At 46.9% G+C, this 21,766-nt stretch overlaps 1 protein-coding gene across 1 annotated transcript in view; it reads left to right on the forward strand.

The window, feature by feature from the left end:
* The window catches only part of MINPP1 (multiple inositol-polyphosphate phosphatase 1), a 51,861-nt gene that overhangs the window by 11,075 nt on the left and 19,020 nt on the right, over positions 1 to 21,766 (forward strand). Inside the window, exons 3-4 of the mRNA XM_029060302.2 lie at positions 7,560 to 7,657; positions 9,238 to 9,371. Coding sequence (XP_028916135.1) covers positions 7,560 to 7,657; positions 9,238 to 9,371 — 232 coding nt within the window. The remainder of the gene's footprint in view (positions 1 to 7,559; positions 7,658 to 9,237; positions 9,372 to 21,766) is intronic.

Raw genomic sequence — 21,766 nt, forward strand, 5'->3', positions numbered from 1 at the left:
AAGTGTGTGGGCTGGATTGTAGGAGGAGAGTAGTAAGTTGAGGTAGGAGGGGGCAAGTTGGTGGACTGCTTTACAGCCATTGATGAGGAGTTTTCGTTTGATGCGGAGGTGGATGGGCAACCCCTGGAGTGTTTTGAGGAGCGGGGTGACATGTCCTGTAGAGAAACGATCCGGGCAGTAGGAAAGTAGAGTGGGGAGAGACAGGAGGCTGGGAGGTCAGCAAGGAGGCTGATGCAGTAATCCGGGCAGAATAGGAAACGTGATTGTATTAGAACATGGTAGCAGTTTGGGATGGAGAGGAAAGGGTGGATTTTATTCAATCATTCATTCACTCATGTTTATTGAGCGCTTACTGTGTGCAGAGCACTGTACTAAGTGCTGGGAAAGTACATTACGGCAACAGATAGAGGCAATCCCTACCCAACAGCGGGCTCCCAACAAAACAAAACAAGTAGACGGGCATCAATAGCATCAAAATAGATAAATTACAGAATTATAGATATATATACACAGGCGATGTTGTGAAGCTGGGACCGACAGGATTTAGTGATGGGTTGAATATGTGGGTTGAAGGAAAGAGAGGAGTCAGGGATGACACCGAAGTTCTGGGCTGGTGGGACGGGAAGGATCGTGGTGCCGTCTACAGCTGTGGGAAACTCAAAGGGAGGACAGGGTTTGGGTGGGACGATAAGGAGCTCTGTTTTGGACATGTTAAATTGGAGGTGACAAGAGGACCTCCTAATAGAAATGTCTTGAAGCCAAGGGGAAATGTGAGACTGCAGAGAGGGAGAGAGAACAAGGCTGGAGATGTAGATTTGGGTATCATCTGCTCAGAGGTGGTAGTTGAAGCCATAGGAGTGAACGAGTTCTCCGGGGCAGTGGGTGTAGATGGAGAATAGAAGGGGACGGAGAACTGAACCTTCAGGGACCCCCCCACAGTTAGGGAGTGGAAAGCAGAGGAGAAGCCCACGAAGGATACTGAGAATGAACGGTCAGAGAGATGAGAGGACGGAGTCAGTGAAGCCAAGGTTGGATAACATTTCCAGGAGGAGAGGTGGTCTGTGTCGAAGGCAGCCGAGAGGTCAAGGAGGATTAGGATGGAGTATTTTTATTGATGGAGTATTTTTATTTTTATTTTATGTTGGTATTTGTTAAGCGCTTACTATATGCAGATATATGCAGAGAGTAGAAGCTGTTGGATTTGACAAGAAGGTCATTGGTGACCTTTGAGAGGGCAGTTTCTGTGGAATGAAGGGGATGGAAGCCAGGTTGGTGAGGGCCAAGGAGAGAATTGGGAGGAGAGGAATTTGAGACAGCACATGTAGACAACTCGCTCAAGTAGTTTGGAGAGGAATGGTAGCAGGGAGATGAGGCGATAACTGGAGGGAGTCAGGGGACCAAGGGAGGATTTTTTTTAAGATAGGGAAGATATGGACATGTTTGAAAGCAGTGGGAAAGAAACCATTGGAGAGTGGACAGTGGAAGGTGGCTGTTAAGGAGCGAAGAAGGGAGGGGGTGAGAGTTTTGATAAGGTGACAAGGTGGGATGCACAGGTGGAAGGGGGTGGCTTTTGAGAGGAGGTGGGAGATCTCCTCTAGAGATACCACTGGGAAGGATGGGAGAGTTGAAGAGGGGATTGGAAGGGAGAAGGACTAAGGAGGGACGGGGTGATTTTAGGGAGCTCACGCCTGATAGTGTCAATTTTCTTAATAAAGAAGGCAGCCGGGTTATTGGGGCAAGGGATGGAGGAGGTGGGGGGCTGGGGGGCCTGAGGAGGGAGTTTAATGTGTGGAACGGCCGGTGAGGGCAGTGGCCATGGGTGTCAATAAGGGTGGGGAAATAATTTTGCCGGGCAGAGGAGAGAGCGGAGTTAAAACACATAAGGATAAACTTAAAGTGGACAAAGTCGGCCTGATATTTAGATTTCTGCCGCAGTGCTCTGCGGTTCAAGTGTAAGAGGGGAGGAGGTGGAATGTGCAGTTGATCCACAGTTGCGGGTTAGTGGTATAAGATCGAAGGGATAGAGGAGTGAGTGAGTTGAGTTCCGTAGAGAGGGTGCTCTTGAGAGTGTCTGTTTGGTCATCGAGGGAGGGTAGTTTGGGTATGTGGCTAAGTGGGGCAAGTTGAGTTGAGAAAATTAGATAGGGTCAGAAGATCAGAGGTCTCTATAGGGGAAATAGTACAGATTTACCGGGAGGAGGTTTGTAGGAGAGGAGGCAAGGGAGGAGGTTGTGGTCAGATAGAGGGATTTCAGAGTTGGTGAGGGTGGAGATGGTGCAGTGGGTAGAGATGAGTTTGACTGTGTCTCCAAGTTGGTGAGTGGGTGAGGTGGAGCCAGGAGGTCAGTGGAGTTAAGGAGTGGTAGACGGCGGGCGGCAGAAGGCAGGAACATCTGTGTGGATATTGAAGTCCCTAAGAGTCAAAGTGGGTGTGGAGAAAGAGAGAATGTAAGAAAGGGATCAAAATGGTTAAAGGAGGAGGAAGGAAGGAAAAGAAGAGGATGGGGGAGGAGGCACTGGGGCACGACAAGGCAGCCAGTGAGTCTGGGGGAGTGGGAGAAGAGGCCCCGTCTGGAGAGAGCAACAGGGGAGGCTCTCTCTCGTTTGGGGAGAGCCAGGTTTCAGTGATGGCGAGGAGGAGGAGTGACTGAGACAGAAGCAGGTCAAGGATAAAGAGAAGCTCCCCTATAATGGAGCGGGGGTTCCGCAGGCCACACTTGACTGAAGCTGTGGAGGGGGGGAGTCGGGGAGGGAACAGCGACAGGAACAGGAGTGGAGAGGAAGTTGAGAGGGGGCTGGCTTGCGGGGAAGGGGATGAGGGGTGGTGCTGGAGCAGGATGACAGGGATGGGGCGGGTAAGAGGAGTGGGGGCCGTGCAAGGGGAGGAGAGGAGTTGGGTGGCAGAGGGAGCGGGGGAGGTGTGGTGGAAGGGGAGGACTGACATGGTCTGACAGGAGTGTGGGGGCGAGTTGAAGAGTCATGGTGGGGCCGGTGAGGTGAGGTATCAGACAGCGATAACGACTTAATCCGGTGATACCCAAAGGAGGTGATTGAATTGTCCTTGGGTCTTTGAGGATGAAAAGGCCAGGGACTAGAGGAGCCCTGAAGTGACGATTGAATTGTCCTTTAACCCCCATTTCACAGATTAGAAAACTGAGACACAGAATTTCAGTGACTTGCCCAAGGTTATGTTATGGACCGGGGATAGGGCTGAGACTAAAATTCAAGGCCTTCCAAATTCTCAGTCCCGGGCTCTTTCCATTAGAGCACACTGCCATTTTTTTTTTTTGGTAGTTTCCTTCTGTTTTCCGCTATCAGGCGTTAATAAGTATTGCTAAACAAGCCTCTCGATACCAAATGCATTCCTAGGAAATGGCATTCACCAACTCTTCATTTAAATTGAGACTCTTAAATGAAAGAAATGGGAAAAAACTCAGATCTGGGTAAGTAGGAGAAAGCAGCTTAATCTTGACTCACATGCCCTCACACAGTAATGCCTAATGCGTTACTTTGCGTCTTGTAGGTACAAGAAAAGCAGTTATTAACACAGCTACAGGGTGATAAAAAATTTGTGTTTAAGTTGGTTAAAGTCACCCTATTGGAAGTTTAGGTGGTGAAGAGCATGTGACTTTATTTGAAGGAACCCAAGCTTCATGATGAGCGAATGTGGTGTCACATGGGAATTAGTGAAATCTGGGAGGTTTCAGTGGAGTCCAGGAAGATGGAGGTGGAGATAATGAGCATTTGAGCTTTTAAACCTGCTTTAAGGTAATTATTCCTTGAAGGCTCCCTTGGTGAAGTAGGTGACTGTTATCCCTGCTTTTTCATGGGGGAGGGAATGGCACAGAGAGGTGAGCATTGCTTCAGATCTTTTCCTAGGCAAGGAGGGATTGAAGAGGAATAGAATTTGGAACTCTCAGCCCTGGGATGAAAAGGAGAAGGTTTGAATTTAGAGAAGCAGCGTGGCGCAGTGGAAAGAGCACGGGCTTTGGAGTCAGGGCTCATGAGTTCGAATCCCAGCTTTGCCACTTGTCAGCTGTGTGACTGTGGGCAAGTCACTTAACTTCTCTGTGCCTCAGTTCCCTCATCTGTAAAATGGGGATTAAGACTGTGAGCCCCACGTGGGACAACCTGATTCCCCTGTGTCTACCCCAGCGCTTAGAACAGTGCTCTGCACATAGTAAGCGCTTAACAAATACCAACATTATTATTATTATTATTAAAGTGAGAGAAAAGGCATTGTAGCAACTGTTATAACAGCGTGGCTCAGTGGAAAGAGCACGGGCTTTGGAGTCAGGGCTCATGAGTTCGAATCCCAGCTCTGCCACTTGTCGGCTGTGTGACTGTGGGCAAGTCACTTAACTTCTCTGTGCCTCAGTTCCCTCATCTGTAAAATGGGGATTAAGTCTGTGAGCCCCACGTGGGACAACCTGATTCCCCTATGTCTACCCCAGCGCTTAGAACAGTGCTCGGCACATAGTAAGCGCTTAACAAATACCAACATTATTATGTTATTTCCCCCATCCGTAATCTATTTTAGAGTCTCTCTCCCCCTCTAGACTGTAAGCTCCGTGTGGACGGGGCTTGCCTCTTCCAACTCTGTTGTACTGTACTCACCCGGGCCCTTAGTACAGTGCTCTGCACATAGTAAGTGCTCAATAAATACCATTGATTGATTACTTAAAGGAGCAGGGCTCCTTGTGGTCACAACCCCAGTAGAGACACCACATGTTGTAAAGAAGCATAACCTAGTCTGTTGATACCTTTTTACTTGTTTTGATGTCTGTCTCCCCGCTTCTAGACTGTAAGCCCATTTTGGGCAGGGACTGTCTCTATCACTGAACTGTACTTTAACAGTGCTCTGCACACAGTAAGTGCTCAATAAATGCGATTGAATGAATGAATGAATGAAGTGGGAGTCAGGAGACCTGGATTCTCGTCCTGCCTGTTCCCCTTGTCTGCTCTGTGGTCTTGGGCAAGTCACTTAATTTTTCTGTGCCTCAGTTGGCTCACCTCTACAGAAGGGATAAAATACCATTTTTCCTGCCCTGTTAGACTGAGAGCCCCATGGGGGTCAGGGTCTGCGTCCGATAAGAATATCTTGACGTGACCGCAGCTTTTGGCTCACTTATAGTAAGCATTTAAAAACTTCAATCATAATTAAGGAAATTATGAGTGAGGAAGCTTAGTTCAGACAGTTCTTGGATTAACCATTGCGTTAGGATAATGCAAAATACGAGTACGTTCACTTCTGCCGAAACGTAAGCATTCGTTACTTGTTTTGGCTAGTTTGCTTTTCGTGATGAAAGAGCAGAATGTGAGAGGAGAGTAAGGTGGTAAAAGCCAGGTGTAGACACTTTGGGTGAAAAAGAAGGGATTACTTTTGAAATGATTGTAATAAATGCTAATGTGGTCCTAATTTGTCAAATAACAGGGGGAAACTAACTTTACCTATTTTAAGTACAAGTTAACTCCCCAGATCCTCAAGGACGGGATTTGGAGGCTCTATTGTTTATGTAAAATATCTGCAATGCAGAGAGCCATTTTTCTGTCCTGAAGTACTGTCTATACTCAGATCTGCTGATGATGAGGATAGACTGACTGGCAGAGGCTTTCCTGCCACTGAGAAGCAGCGGGTCCTAGTGGATAGAGCACGGACCTCAGTCAGAGGCACCTGGGGTCTAATCCCGGCTCCACCGCTTGTCTGCTGCATGACTTTGGGCAAGTCACTCAACTTCCCTGTGCCTGTTACCTCATCTGTAGAATGGGGATTGAGACTGTGAGCCCTAGGTAGGACAAGGACTGTATCCAACCCAGTTATCTTGTTTGTATCTAACCTAGAGCTCGGAACAGGGCCTGGCACATAGTAAGCACATAAATACCACAATAATTCTTATTATTACTCCCCCAAAACATGACACAGCCTTCTTGTACAGAGAAACACTCCTCTCTTCTTGGCTTCTACATGCCCACCCACGCCACCACTCTTATCTGGGCTAGAGCCGGGGACCGGGGGTTGCCCCAGGCTGCCTATAAAAAGTTAATGGAAGCAAGAATCATTCTCAGCTTTAGTTTTTATTTTTCTGCTGTAAACTGCTTTAAAATGGCCATCATGAAAGCTGTTGGTAGGATTGGACAGAAGGCATTAAGTAGAGTTGTGCTTGAACTTCCCTGGTCAGTTTGGTCAGAGGAGTGATGAGGTCTCACTGCTCCTGAACAGATAACAGACATGCCGTTTACACTGTCATTCAGAGATTCAGGCAGATCTACACTGTTCACAACAGATTCACCCTGGTCTCTTGTGAAACCTATAGGTAAAATGTGGGTGCTCTATTCAGTTATCCCAATTTAGTGTTTATTTTCATATCTCTTACTATAGAAGTGCATAAATTTGGACTGGCAGTACTTGGTAAATAATTAAATAATTAGTTTCTTATGTTTTGTTTCATATCATTAGCTTCCAGGCTTAAAAACAGAAGATTAAAAAAATTAAAAGAAGGGTTCTTTCCTTGCAGAGAAGATGGCATTTCACTTTGAAAAGGAGTTAAGTAATAAGAACAGTAATTGTGGCATTTAAGCGGTTACTGTATGCCAAGTACTTTATACTAAGCACTGAGGCAGATGCACGTTAATCAGGTCAGACAGAACCCTTGTTGCTCTTCATTCATTCATTCAATAGTATTTATTGAGCGCTTACTATGTGCAGAGCACTGTACTAAGCACTTGGAATGTACAAATCGGTAACAGATAGAGACAGTCCTTGCCCTTTGACGGGCTCTTGGGGATCACAGTCTACTTCTGGTGAGGGAGAAGAGATAATTTCCTCCCCATTTTACAGATGGTGAAACTGAAGCACAGAGAAATTATGATTTTTTTTCCCAGGGTCGCACAGGAGGTGAGTGGCGGAGCCAGAATTAGAATCTAAATCCTCTACTAGAAAGAATTCCAGTCTGGAAAGGGGCCACACTTTGACATGCCTTGGAAAGAGTGACTGTTCTGTGATAATCAAGCCAAACCTTTGGATGCTTTTTTGCGGTGTGCAAGCCATTATTCCCAAACTTTGTAACATGTACTTGCTAGCTTTCGGTAGTTAGGTAGAGAAGAAGATGGAGGCAGACAGTGTTTTTGGTTTTGCATTAAATAATTGTGGTGCCAATCGTCAGAAGCTGTTTTTTAATGGGAAGCAGTAAATGCAAATGTAAATTACATCAGTCCGGTGTTGTGCGATCATTTTTACTTTTATTACTTTTTCCTGAGATGGGTTCATATTGCCTTCATTTCATAGTGAAGAAATTGAGTCAGGATTAAGTGATTAAAGAAGCTCAATTGAGATTACTTTTTAGCCATTATTGCAGTGGGCTATGTCTGTCAGGCAGGTTAGCCCATTAACACTAACTGGCCAATGAAACTGAATCTATTTTGGTAATTTAACCGGCCCAAGTTTCTGCTTATTATGAGATCTGTGGAAAGTAGTTGTTGTTCAATCTGTAGACGATTTCATTGTATAACAGAACAAAACTAGCCACCTAGTACATTTTTCATTTTCTTTTCCCCCTTCAGATTTGATTCAAGTGGCATTTTTCACCTGCTCATTTGATCTGGCTATTAAAGATACTCAGTCCCCCTGGTGTGACTTCTTTGACACAGATGATGCTAAGGTAGGTGTTGCTTTCGTGGCCTTTTGGACTTCCACTTGATGGCTTTGAGTTTGATGTAGCTTCATTAAAAAGTCCCCATAATATTCTCTTCATTTTAAATGTTCCGTATAAATAAGGCCCAGATTAACTGAACACTTATGTTCAGGAAAATGTAGCATACTTAAAATAGTTTCCTGGTACTGGTGCAGACCCTTAGAGAAGCAGTGTGGCTCAGTGGAAAGAGCACGGGCTTTGGAGTCAGGGCTCATGAGTTCGAATCCCAGCTCTGCCACTTGTTGGCTGTGTGACTGTGGGCAAGTCACTTAACTTCTCTGTGCCTCAGTTCCCTCATCTGTAAAATGGGGATTAAGACTGTGAGCCCCACGTGGGACAACCTGATTCCTCTATGTCTACCCCAGCGCTTAGAACAGTGCTCGGCACATAGTAAGCGCTTAACAAATACCAACATTTATTTATTTTCATAGGATGCAGAATCCCACAGAATCCCTCCGTTTTGGGAGGCAAGGGAAAAAAGGGAGAGGCAGCAGCAAGGACTGGGATGAAGAAGGACTGGCCGATAGTGGAGCCAAATGCAGTATGAACAGGATTTGGCCTGCCGAGTCCCAGAAATAGGATCTTATCCCACAGTGTCTAAGAATTCTACCCAGGGCTTCAGGAGTCTAACGGTCAGTCATTTAGTGGTATTTATTGAGCACTTACTGCGTGCAGAGCATTGTGCTAGATGTTTGGGAAAGTACAATAGAGTTGGAAGACACAATCCTCGGCCACAAGGAGCAGGGTTTCCCCCCCACAACACACACACACACACACACACACACACACACACACACACACACACACACACACACACACACACACCCCCCCCCATAGACCGTAAGCTGGTTATGGACGGGGACTGTGTCTACTGACTCTGTTGCAAGTGCTCTCCGAAGCACTTAGTACAGTGCTCTGCTCTCGTAAGCGCTCAGTAAAAAATGATTGATAAGGAGCTTGCAGTCTAACCAGCGTCAGGCCTGGCTCTGTCTGAGCTTCCAGGGAAGTCTGCATTGTGTATTGTGAAGCAGCGTGGCTTAGTGGATAGAGCTCCGGTCTGGGAGTCAGAAGGACCTGGGTTCTAATCCCGGCTCTGCCACCTGTCTCTGATGTGACCGTGGGAAAGTCAGTTCACTTCTCTCTGCTTCAGTTCCCTCATCTGTAAAATGGGGATAAAGAGTGTGGGCTCCATGTGTGAGACAGGGACTGTGTCCAAACCTGATTAACTTGCATCTATCCCAGTGCTTAGATAGAACTTGGCATATAGTAAGTGCTTAACAAGTACCATAATTACTATTGTGAATTGCAAGAATCCTGGCTCCTGAGGATTTCCAGGTATCCCCAACAGGGCAAGATCTACAGATGTGTGTTGGAGATTTTGAATGATGCGTCTGTTTACTATTGAATTGTACTGTCCCAAGCGCTTAGTACAGTGCTGTGCACACATTTAGTGCTCAATAAGTACAACTGAATGAATAGCACTCACAGAGGGAAGCAGGTTGTGCAGATTTACATTTAAAGAGATTTGAAAACAAATTCAATTTCAGGTACTGGAATACCTAAATGATCTCAAGCAGTACTGGAAGAGAGGATACGGTTATTCTATCAACAGCCGATCCAGTTGTAACCTGTTTCAAGAAATCTTCAAAAACATGGACAAGGCGATTGCCGAGAAGCAAAGGTAAAACAAGTTCAAAAGATTTGTCGGACGCAGGGAGTGCTGCCAGCCCCCATTTTGACCCTACGTACATTTGCCGAGGGGCCGGGCCGTGGAATAACAACATGCTACAACCAAGGACTCTGATGCTATCAAGCCAGTAGAGAGGTGGATCAATTGGTGAAGCAAGGCCAAATTAGGAGACCAGGCATGAATGCCTAGAGGAGAGAAGACTTTGACCATGGCAGAGTGAGGAAGGTGCCCCAGGGAGGCAGATTAGAAATAGCAATGAAGGATGAGAGTTAGGGGGAAGGGGAGGTACCCTGCCAAAGAGAGGCAGGGGTGCGGGATGTTCTAGGCTACTGGTGAAGCCTCCTCTTGCCCCCTTAAACGGCCCAGGAAATGCCTAGTACTGTCTGTGCAACTCCCCATGAACCCCAGAGTGAGCTGTGGTTGTGTCTACCGAACCACGGAGCCCCAGCTTTCAGTCTCTAGTAGCAGCAGTTTACCTATTGCGGGGAGAGGATTATGGCTCGGGGGAGAGATTCAAACAAGGCCACAGCTGTCTTGAATTTTCCATTGTTTCCAGTGTTGGACAGGCCTTGGCAGCTGTGGCATTTTCCCCCCATTTCTCCTCATGCTCTTCCCTTGTGGGAATGGTGAAGATCAGCCCTGGCCCTAGCCCCGTTCTGCCCAGAGGACTGGATATGTGCAGAAGTTCCTCGGCCAGCTCTCTTTCTGAGGGCCAGGCTGTTGGACAGTTGGGGAGTGAGGGCTTCCCCTCGCCCTGCTCTTCCTCCTCTTCTGCTCTTCACTCTGGCCTGCGTGGAGTGCCAATCTAAAATAGAAATGTGTGGGTGAGGTCAGGGGAGCCTGAATGGAAAGCGTATTCAGGAGGTCTCCTAATTGCTACCCTCCATTTGGGGCTTTATCTTCCTCGTGCAGCTCATCATGCCACTCACCTTGGAGCCTTGATCTCGGTAGTTCTGGACTCTTTGGGACCATTCCAAGGGCCGAAGTAGAAAAGTGCATCGGTTTGGGTGTTTAGATCGGAAAGGGGTGACCACAGCCCCATCTGCTGCCAGTCAGGCTCAGAGATCTGGAGAATCCCTGGAGTCACGGAACAGAACTTGGGTTCCCTAGGAATTACAGTTGGGAGAGGAGATCCTAGAAACAGAGAGGCCTCCATTATACCCTGAAGGCCCTGAGGTCCCTCAGGCCATCTCAGAATCAGTCGGTCATTCCATGGTATTTACCGAGTGCTTCCTGGGGACCCGGGCATTGTCCAGAGTGCCGTACAATAATTTGGGTAGGTATGATTCCCTGCCCTCAAGGAGGTCGCAGTCTAGTATAAAATAAATTACAGGGGGAAATGGCAGAGTATAAGGATAGATACATAAGTGCTGTGGGGCTGGGGGTAGGTTATGTATCAGAGTGCTTAAGGAGTACAGACACAAGTGAATAGGCAACCCAGAAGGGAGGGCAGATAGGATGGGGAAATGAGGGGCATTTGACGAACATTCACTCTCCCCACCATCTTAAGCCTTATTAAAAACATATCTCCTCCAAGAGGGCTTCCTCAACTGAGCCCCCATTTCCTCTTCTCCCAACCCCTTCCGTGTCACCCTTGCGTTGACTTTGATCCTATCAAGCCAGTAGAGAAATGGATCAACAGGTTAAGCGGGACCAAATTAGGAAACCTGCATCACCTTTGTACCCTTACTTCACCCCTCCCTCAGCCCCATAGCAGATAGGTAACATATTCATAATTTAATTCAGCTATATTAATGTCTGTCTCCCCTTTGAAACTCTAAGCTCTCTGTGGTCAAGGAATGTATCTGCCAACTCTGTTGTACTCTCCCAAGCATTTAGTATAGCACTCGGCACACAGTAAACACTTAGTAAATACAGCTGCTCTAGGAGATTATTCAGGAAAAGCCTCTTGGAGGAGATATGATTTTATTTGAAGATGAGGTGAGAGGTAGTCTGATCGATATGAAGCAGGAGGTAGTCCCAGGAGGACATGGGTAAGGGTTTGTTTGTCAAGACAGGTGAGATCATGGTACAGTGAGAAGATTGGCATTAGAGGAGCAAAGCATGTGGGCTAGGTTGTAGTGGGAAATTAGTGAGGTTGGGTAGGAAGAGGAGCCTTGATTGAGTGCTTTAAAGCCAGTGCAGAGTTGGCTGGGCAACTACTGAAGGTTTTTGAGAGGTGGGGAGAAGTGAGCAGAAATACACATATATAAAATTTTTTTAATAAGAAAAATGATCCGGGAACTGGAGTGAAATATGGCTTAGAATAGGGAGAGACAGGAGGCAGGGAAGTCACTGAGGAGACCGATGCAGCAGTTGAGGCAGAATATAAGTGTTTTGATCAGCGTGATAGCAATATGGCAAGGAAAGGGCAAATTCTAGAGGTGTGGGGAAGATAGAAATAGCGGAATTTGGGGACAGACTGAATGTGTGGGCTGACTAAGGTAGGTCGAGGATAGCACCCAGGTTATGAACTTGTGAGACTGGGAGAATGGTTGTGCTGTCCAAAGTGATGAGAAAGTCAGTGGGAGGACAGGGTTTCTGGGGAAAGATGAGGCCTTCTCTTTTGGGCATGTTCAATTTAAGGTGTCAGCTAGACATCAGGACACAAGACTTTAGAGAAGGAGAGAGGATGGGCCCGGAGGGGTAGACTGGGGAATTATTTGTGTAGAGATGGTAATTGAAGCTCTGGAAGCGAATGAATCCTGGACTGGGCTTTAAGGGAAAGATCTGGGAGCTCCTCTGCAACTTTACTGGTTTTTTGTCACCACCATCATTTGTTCACTGTATTGGGTCCTGAGCACCCTCGTGGGCTCTAGGGAACCGACAACAGAAGGATCTTACTTCATCATCTGTAATGATGAAGATTGTAAGATATCCAGTAAATGCGAGAGTAAGGGAATAGATGACCAGATATACACCTGAGTGCTAACATGGTTATTGGTTGGCACGACTAGGAAGGTTGGAGGTTAATATGGCTAGCCTCTTGGAGGACATGGCCCTGAAGGGCTTCGAAGGAGCCGAGGAACACGGCCAGTCAGAGTTGGATGCGAGAGGGAGTTTCACGTAGTGGGGAACGGGGTGAACGTGGGAAGGAGTCATAAGAGATACAAGAAAGGTTCAATTAGAAAGCTTGTCTGGGAGAATGAGTATGATAAACCAGGGAATCAGCACAGCCTACTGGAGAAAGCTCTGGGTTCTAACCCCACCTCTGCCACATGTCTGTTGTGTGACCTTGGGCAAGTCATTTCACTGTGCCTCAGCTCATCCGTAAAATGGGGATTAAGGTTGTGAGCCCCAAGTGGGACAGGGACTGTGCCCAACCCAGTTAGTTTGCATCTACCCCAGTGCTTAATACAGTGCCTGGCACACAGAAAGTGCTTATTCAGCACCATAAAAAGGGAGTATAGAGGAAGAAGAGAGTCAAGCTGATGGAGCACTTGAAGCCAGTGGTTGTCTTTTTTTAGCAGGGTCTTGGCTGGCCAGCTGACCCACGGCTAAATGGCATTTGATTGCCTGCATGTTGGCAGGGGGTTAAATTGAGGCGCTTGCTCTCTCAGTGATTGAAAAGAATCGCCCAAATAAATAGCCACCCAACAATACTCTTGCTAATACAGAGCGGAACGGTTCCCGTAAAATCCAGGGAGTACCCAGGATCAAAATGCCGAAAGCCAACCTCTTTGTCAGCGGGCAGGAAGTCACTAAAGTGCTGCCGTGGATCATTAAGCCCGAAGCCAATCTAAAGCTCTATGCTGGTATCACGCCCAGTCCTCTTTCCAGCTGAGAGACCCGGAGCTGACTTCTGGAACAGTTTTTAAGCCCAGAGCTTAAAGAGAGAGAATTACTGATAACAAGGTCCTAGAACTCCATTGGTTTACTGGCGTTTCATAATGTTTGCAGCAGCTTGAAGTACCCAAACAGCAGTTTTCTGGCAGCGCTGGGTTTTCGAACAGCCCTGATATTAACTCATGGAATCAAGCTTGGCATCCAGAAATGAGAATTGAGGGGGAGGCTCAGTCGGAGACAGAGCGAAGGCCCAGAGAAACACAGAGCAGTAACCTGATGCAGTAGTTGAGAAGTGAAAAGGGCTGAAAGTGAGGTTTTTCTGTACAGGATCCTTGAATATCAAGGCGACGATCTTTGCGGATAGAGTCAGTGAACTGGTGTGATGGTCTGCCTCATTGAGTCATGTGGTGGATGTTGGTAATTCTGACTTGCTTGTACCCACCCCAGCACTCGGTACAGTGTGTGGCACATAGTAAGCACTTAAATACCACAATTATTATTATTTCTATTGTCATCGCAGCCCAAGTGGCAACTGACAAGCAGTGTGACCTAGTGGATGAAGCACGGGCCTGGGAGTCAGAGGATGTGGTTCTAATCCCAACTCCACCACTTGTCTGCTGTGTGACCTTGGGCAAGTCGCTTCACTTTTCTGGGCCTCAGTTTCCTCAGCCCTAAAGTAGAGAGTCAGTACCTGTTCTCCATCCTACTTGACTATGAGCCCCATGTGGGACAGGCCTGTATCTGGCCTGATTAACTGATCTCTACACCCAGCACTTAGAACGGTGCTTGACACATAGTAAGCACTTAACAAATACTATTTAAAAAACAACAACTGTCAAAATGAAGTAGGAGACATGGTCAGGTAGGTCCTTCATAATCTTGCAAGCTATAGTTTCCACTCCAAATCTCGTTTTTAAAAAGCAGAAAAGCAGTGGTTATCTATGGTGGTTGAAAAAATTCTCCTTACCTGAAAGATTAGCGTGTAGTTGTGGAGGAGATTCTTGCAAGCTCTTCTTGGGTACTGATGAGTCATGGAATTCCAGTGGATTTCAGTTTGCATTTCAGCAAATATCCTTCGTGGTAATCCTAGAAGGAGAAAAGCTCAACTTTTGGCTCTCTTTTGGCAGATCTTTGATATTTGGTGTAGTTAGCCAAGACATGGAAAGAATGAATGTGCTTACTCAAGATTTGGGCAACAATTTTATTGTAATGAATAGTTTGCATTATTAACCTTCAGGTGATTTCAGAAAATGGATTTTTTTCAATGGAATTTGTTAAACACTATGCGACACCCATAGCTACACCTTGGACACATCTCTCCCAGAAAACCCCACCTTCATCTGCAGTCATTCTGGTAGTGTCTCCCTAGAGTTTTCTTGGTAAAAATCCAGTAGTAGTTTACTGTTGCCTCCTTCCACGCAGTAAACTTGAGTCTCTACCTTCGACACTCTCCCGTGCCGCTGCTGCCCAGTATGGGCGAGCTTTGGCTGTAGCAGATTGCCTTCCACTCGCTATCCACTGCCCCAGCTAGGAATGGAATGGCTATGCATTCCATAGGTGAAGCCGCGTGGCTCAGTGGAAAGAGCACGGGCTTTGGAGTCACAGGTCATGGGTTCGAATCCCGGCTCGGCCACTTGTCAGCTGTGTGACTTTGGGCAAGTCACTTAACTTCTCGGTGCCTCAGTTCCCTCATCTGTAAAATGGGGATTAAGAATGTGAGCCCCACGTGGGACAACCTGATTCCCCTGTGTCTACCCCAGCGCTTAGAACAGTGCTCGGCACATAGTAAGTGCTTAACAAATACCAACATTATTATGCCTCTGCTTGACTCTCCATCCTGGGGTCGAGACTGGGAGAGAACTGGAAACTCCCCAGGTGCCACCCTGAGAGGGGAAGTGCTGGGATAGATTACATGCTGATTTTTCAGGTAAGGAAAATTTTTTCAACCACTATAGACAACCACTGCTTTTCTGCGTTTTAAAAACGAGATATGGAGGGAAACTATAACTTGTTGGGCACATTCCAACAGGAGGCCTCTTGGGGAGCTTTTGTCCCCAGGCCTTCGCCATCAACAAAAGTAGACTGGAAGTGCCACTGTGGGAGAGCGACGAATCATGCTGCTTCTCCCTCTACTCTTCCCCGGGCCCCTGAGAATCCTACCCTCTTTACCCCAACACGGGTTTATGTGATGTTCAGCTTCCCTGTTTCTCCCCAAATCTACGTTCTGGCCCCAATTTGCTGGATTCACTTCTCCCAGACCTGCCTTCCCAACCTCACGTGTGGCTACTGGGATATTTAGAGCAGCGGCCCAAAGGAAGTATCAAATCAATCAGTCAGTGATATTTATGGAGTCTACATGGGAGATTATAATAGAGTTGGTAGACAGTGTAATGCAAGGTCAAATGAAATGGCATTAGAAATTTTTAGGGACCTCAGGATGACTTCCCGGAGGAAATTACCTTTGGATTGGTTTTATTCCATGGACTTAAAAATGGGGGAAAATATTGTGGTTGAATTTTCTCCCTCTGAATATGAACATAAGGCCACGTGAATAAAGCTTACCGAGTTGGTACAGTGGTCCATCCAGCCCAGTACTTTGTTTCTGATGGTGGCCCCAAAGAAAAGAGGGTCTGCAAAGCACTGTACTGAGCACTTGGAAGAGTACAATATAACAATAAACAGACACATTCCTTGTCCACAATGGGCTTAAGGTCTAGAGGATAGTAAGGGCAACCCATAAGCAGCACTCAGCAAAATATGAGGCCTCTAAGTTGTCACACAACAAGCTGTCATATCTATAGAGATTTACCCACCTGAAGAATCTGCTTTAATCTCCAGAAATTCTTTCTTAAGTCACGTTGACCTAGCCATGTATCCTCAATTCCCTTCGTCTAATTGCCCCATCCCTGTCCTTCCTTCCCAGCACCCCTCCTCATCCCCCTCCTCCCGTGCTGGCCTGTCTCAGCCCACTCTCATCCCACCCCTCATTCCATTCCCGCCCCACAGTCCCAGCGAAGCACTCCTAGGAAAGCTTTTCTTCATCCTGACCCTGTTCCTGACTCAGTCACACTGCTCTTCCTTCACTGTCACCAAAACCTGGCTCCCTCCTGTCTCTCTCTTCCCTAAGGGCTTCATCTTTTACCACTCAGAAGTCTGACAAGGAAAGAGAGAGGAGTTCGCCTCTTCCTTGCTTCCCAAAGCCACTTTCACACCTTTCCACCTGTCCCATCCGTCTACCCCTTCATTTGAAGCCCATATCATCCTCCTCTGTCACCCACTCCAGTCGCTAATCATGGTGATCTACCACCCCCAGGCTCCTTCTCCTACTTTATGAACTATTTTGATCTCTTTGACACATTGGTTCTTTCTCCTTACCTACACTGGTTCCTGAGGACTTCGGTATCCATCTAATTGATTCATTTTTTTCAGGTAAATACTTCCCCAAGGAATTCAGGCTATCAGACATATTTATGATGTCTCAATCAGCCCATCTATAATAATAATAATGATAATAGTGATGGTATTTAAGTGCTTAGTATGTGCCAAAGCACTGTTCTAAGCACTAGGGTAAATACAAAGTAATCAGGTTGCCCCATGTGGGGCTCACAGTCTTAATCCCCATTTTACAGATGAGGTAACTGAGTCACCAAGAAGTGAAGTGACTTGCCCAAAGTCACACAGCTGACAAGTGGCCGAGCCAGGATTAGAACCCACGATCTCTGACTCCCAAGCCCAGGCTCTTTCCACCAAGCCGCACTGCTTCTCGATCTATCATATTTATCATATTTACTGTTTACTCTGTGCAGAGCACTGTCCCAAGCACTTGGGAGAGTCAGTGAACCAAGATTGATAGACATGTTCTCTGCCACGAAGAGGTTATAGTCTGCAGGGGGAGACGGACATTAAAATAAATTACGAATATGTATAGAAGTGCTGTGGAGCTGAGGTTGGGGTGAATGAATGATGGCATTTATGAAGCACCTACTATGCGTCAAGCACTGTTCTAAGTGCTGCGGTAGTTGCAAGCTAATCAGGTTGGACACAGTCCCTGTCCCACATGTCCCTGTCCCATTTAATTCCCATTTTACAGATGAGGTAACTGAGGCACCGAGAAATGAAATGACTCTCCCAAGGTCACACAGCAAATATGGCGGATCTAGGATTAGAATCCAGGTCTTTCTGACTCCCAGGCCTTCGTTCTATCCACTATGCCAAGCCGCTTCCCAAGGGCCTAAATCCAAGTGCAGGGGTGATTCAGAGAGAGAGAGGCAGTAGAGGAAATGTGGGTTTAGTCGGTAAAACCTTCTTGAAGGCCATGTGGTTTTAATTCATTCATTCAGTCGCTTTTATTGAGCACTTACTTCGTGCGGAGCACTGTGCTAAGTGCTTGGAAAGTACAATTCGGCAAGGAATAGAGACAATCCCTACCCAACGGGCTCACAGTCTAGAAGGTGAGGCGTTACAGTGTATGTGTCTGTATCGACGCACATACCATTAAACTCGTATTCAGAGTAAATCAGTGGTATTTGAGCACTTATCGTGTGCAGAGCACTGTACCAAGCCCCCTGGGGGAGCGCAGTACGACCAAGTTGGTAGACACATTCCCTATCCACAACGAGCTTACGGTCTAGAGGGGAAGGCGGGCATGAATATAAATAAATTACGGATATGTACATAAGTGCTGGGGGACTGAGGCAGGGATGAATACTGAGTACCCCAGAGGTACGGATCCAAGTGGTTAGGCTATGCAGAAGGGAGAGCGAGTTGGGGGAAGTGAGTGTTTAATCAGGGAAGGCCCCTTGGAGGAGATCTGACCTTAATAAGTCTTTGAAAGTGGGGAGAGTGGTGGTCTGGCATAGAGTGGAAGGGAGGACGTGGGAAGAGGGTTGGCGGTGAGATGGATGAAATTGAGATACAGTGAGCAAGCTGCCGCTGGAGGACCAAGGACCGCGGGCGAGGCTGAAGAAGGAGATCAGTGAGGGAAAGTAGAAGGGGGCGAGCTGATTTAGGGCTTTAATGGTAACGAACCCTATTTAAACCTACACGGCCTACGTATATTTACGTTCGTACCCATTCGCGTGTGTTAGCGTGAGTCCTCACTGGAAATATTTTAAAGTCATCGGTGTTCTGTTTTTAAAGTAGTTTATGTAATTCTACCATGTAGCAGGAGATGGCAGCATTACAACTGAAGTATTAAATAGATTGCACTTTTCATCTTTTGCAACTCAGGTCAGATGTTGCATTTATCCATATGATTTCACCGCTTTTTTTGGCATATTATTTCCATTATTAAAACAGGGGTGGGGCTACCTAATCCCCAGGTTCATATCTGCTTTACTGTGCTCTTCCCTGTGCGGCACACTAGGGCACTCAATGAATCAAGCCCCACTCCCTCCCCCAGCTAGTCTTTTTTCCAAAGGAAAATCTCCACATTTCCCCCCACCCCGAAAAAATTGGTCTCTGCTGCTTTGTTGGGTTTTAATTATTTTTGTCTACCTCCCCCATTGCTGTTTACTACTATGTGGTAATAATAATAATAATCTTGGTATTTGTTAAGCGCTTACTATGTGCTGAGCACTGTTCTAAGCGCTGGGGTAGATACAGGGTCATCAGGTTGTCCCACGCGAGGCTCACAGTTAATCCCCGTTTTACAGATGAGAGAACTGAGGCCCAGAGAAGTGAAGTGACTTGCCCACAGTCACACAGCTGACAAGTGGCAGAGCCGGGATTCAAACCTATGACCTCGGACTCCCAAGCCCGGGCTCTTTCCACTGATCCACGACCTTTCGATCCCTCCCCAGAGATCAGGGTCAGGAAATCATGCAGGTGAGGCAGTATTGCCAATAAGTACGGTAATTTGCTGAGCTTAGCTGTAGGCAAACTTGCAGTGTGTGTGAACTCTGAACTTGATGCCCTCTTTGCCCATTTTAGTGGATGGTCTGAATTGTCCACACCTTCATTTACAATTAGAAAAAAAGATTTTTGAGAAGTTCACTTTTTGTGTACGACTGTAAAATCTGATATGTCACGAGTTTATTTTTCAACCAACTTGAAAAAATAAACATTTAAAAAATCTTGAACTCTGAACTGCAGTGAATGTGAAAAATAAACAAGGATATGGGAACAAGAACATCCTCCCTTCGTGTCCTTGTCCTCGTGCCCTCATTAAAGGGCCCTCCCGGTTTACTGGGCATCTGGATCCGTGAACGCCCACTGCTGATCTGAGTACCACTCCCGCACCCGGAGAAGCGGAAGTCTTACCTGCTCATCTCTGTGGGCTTGAGCTTGAGCTTCAACGTGTTCCTGTGAACCGGGAAGAAAGCTGGAAGCAGTTATGAGGGAGAAGCAGCGTGGCCTAATGGATATAGCATGGGCCTGAGAGTCAGAAGGACCTGGGGCGTAATCCCGGTTCCGTTACTTATCTGCTGCGGGACCTTGGGCAGTCACTTCACTTCTCCGTGCCTCAGTTACCTCATCTATAAAACGAGGATTGAGACTGTGAGCCCCATGCGGGGCAGAGAAAGTGTCCGGCCCAAATTGCTTGTATCCTCCCCAGCGCATAGTGCGGTGCCTTACATATAGTAAGAGCTTAACAAATACCACATTTATTAATTATTATTACCAGCGATCCATGCCATTGACTCAAGTCCACTCCACCACTATCTCCTATGCCAAGGACAGGCGACTTGGTTGACCAGTCCTCCCACAAGGCAATTTGCCGTTTACTTCCCTACTCCCTGCGACACAGGAAGACAGCAGGTAACGTGGATAGGAGACGGGGAAGGTCCTAGATTGGTGGGGAGAGTCCACGAAACTCCACCCACACCACCAGATCTTCCAGAGTTTCTTATCTTCTACTCCTTAATAATTATCAACACATAATGTTGATAATGGGTCCACATGGCCATTGAAATTAATGTAAAGATCATGGCATTATTGACTGCTTATTGTGCGCAGAGCACGTTACTAAAGCACTTGGGATAGTACATTATCACACAGTTGGTTAGACGTGTTCACTGCCCACAAAGACCTTATGGTCTAGAGCGGGAGATGGACATTAAAAGACGTTATGGATATGTGCATGAGTGCTGTGGGGTGAGTACCAAACACTTGAAGGATACAGATCCAAGAGCATAGGCGACAGAAGGGTAGGGGAAATAAGGGCTAAGGGAAGGCCTCGTAAAGACAGGTCAGATGCTTTATATAAATTATCCCCAATTTAAACAATTTGAAGATGAAAAGTAATAGTTATTCTAATTTTAATAGTGAATTTCTCTTTCAGTCAACAGTATTTATTGAGGACTTCCTATGTGCAGAGCATTGTATTAAATGCTTTCGGAAGAGAACGATTCATTCATTCAATAGTATTTATTGAGCGCTTACTATATGCAGAGCACTGTACTAAGCGCTTGGAATGCACAAGTCGGTAACAGATAGAGACAGTCCCTGCCGTTTGACGGGCTTACAGTCTAATCGGGGGAGACGGACAGACAAGAACGATGGCAACAAATAGAGTCAAGGGGAAGAACATCTCGTAAAAACAGTGGCAACTAAATAGAATCAGGGTGATGAACATCTCATTAAACAAAATAAAAATAAATAGGGTGATAAAGATATATACAGTCGAGCGGACGAGTACAGTGCTGAGGGTGTGGGGTGGGAGGGGTGAGGAAGAGAGGGAAAGGGGGGAGAAGAGGGTTTAGCTGCGGAGAGGTGAAAGGGGGGGTAGAGGGAGCAGAGGGGAAAAGGGGGGAGCTCAGCCTGGGAAGGCCTCTTGGAGGAGGTGAGTTTTAAGTAGGGATTTGAAGAGGGGAAGAGAATTAGATTGTCTGAGGTGAGGAGGGAGGGCGTTCCAGGACCGCGGGAGGATGTGGCCCAGGGATCGACGGCGGGATAGGCAAGACCGAGGGACGGCGAGGAGGTGGGCGGCAGAGGAGCGGAGCTTGCGGGGTGGGCAGTGGAAAGAGAGAAGGGAGGAGAAGTAGGAAGAGGCAAGGTGATGGAGAGCCTCGAAGCCTAGAGTGAGGAGTTTCTGTTTGGAGCGGAGGTTGATAGGCAACCACTGGAGGTGTTTAAGAAGGGGAGTGACATGCCCAGATCATTTCTGCAGGAAAATGAGCCGGGCAGCGGAGTGAAGAATAGACTGGAGCGGGGCGAGAGAAGAAGGGAGATCAGAGAGAAGGCTGACACAGTAGTCTAGCCGGGATATAACGAGAGCCTGTAGCAGTAAGGTAGCCATTTGGGTGGAGAGGAAAGGGCGGATCTTGGCGATATTGTAAAGGTGAGACCGGCAGGTCTTGGTAATAGATCGGATGTGTGGGGTAACGATGCATGTGGTAATAATTATTGTGGTACTCGTTAAGCAGTTACTGTGTACCAAGCACCGTACTTTGTGCTAAGGTAGATATATAGGTTAATCAGGTTGCACATAGTCCCTGTCCTGCGAGGGGATCACGATCTAAATAAAGGGGAATAGGATTTAGTCCCAATTTTACAGATTAAGGTAACTGAGACACAGAGAAGTTAAGTAACTTGCCCAAGGTCACACAACAGACACAAGGCAAAACAGGGATTGGAACCCAGGTCCTCTGACTCCCTGG

The sequence above is a fragment of the Ornithorhynchus anatinus genome, chromosome 3 (assembly GCF_004115215.2).
Source record: "Ornithorhynchus anatinus isolate Pmale09 chromosome 3, mOrnAna1.pri.v4, whole genome shotgun sequence".
Lineage (NCBI taxonomy): Eukaryota > Metazoa > Chordata > Mammalia > Monotremata > Ornithorhynchidae > Ornithorhynchus > Ornithorhynchus anatinus.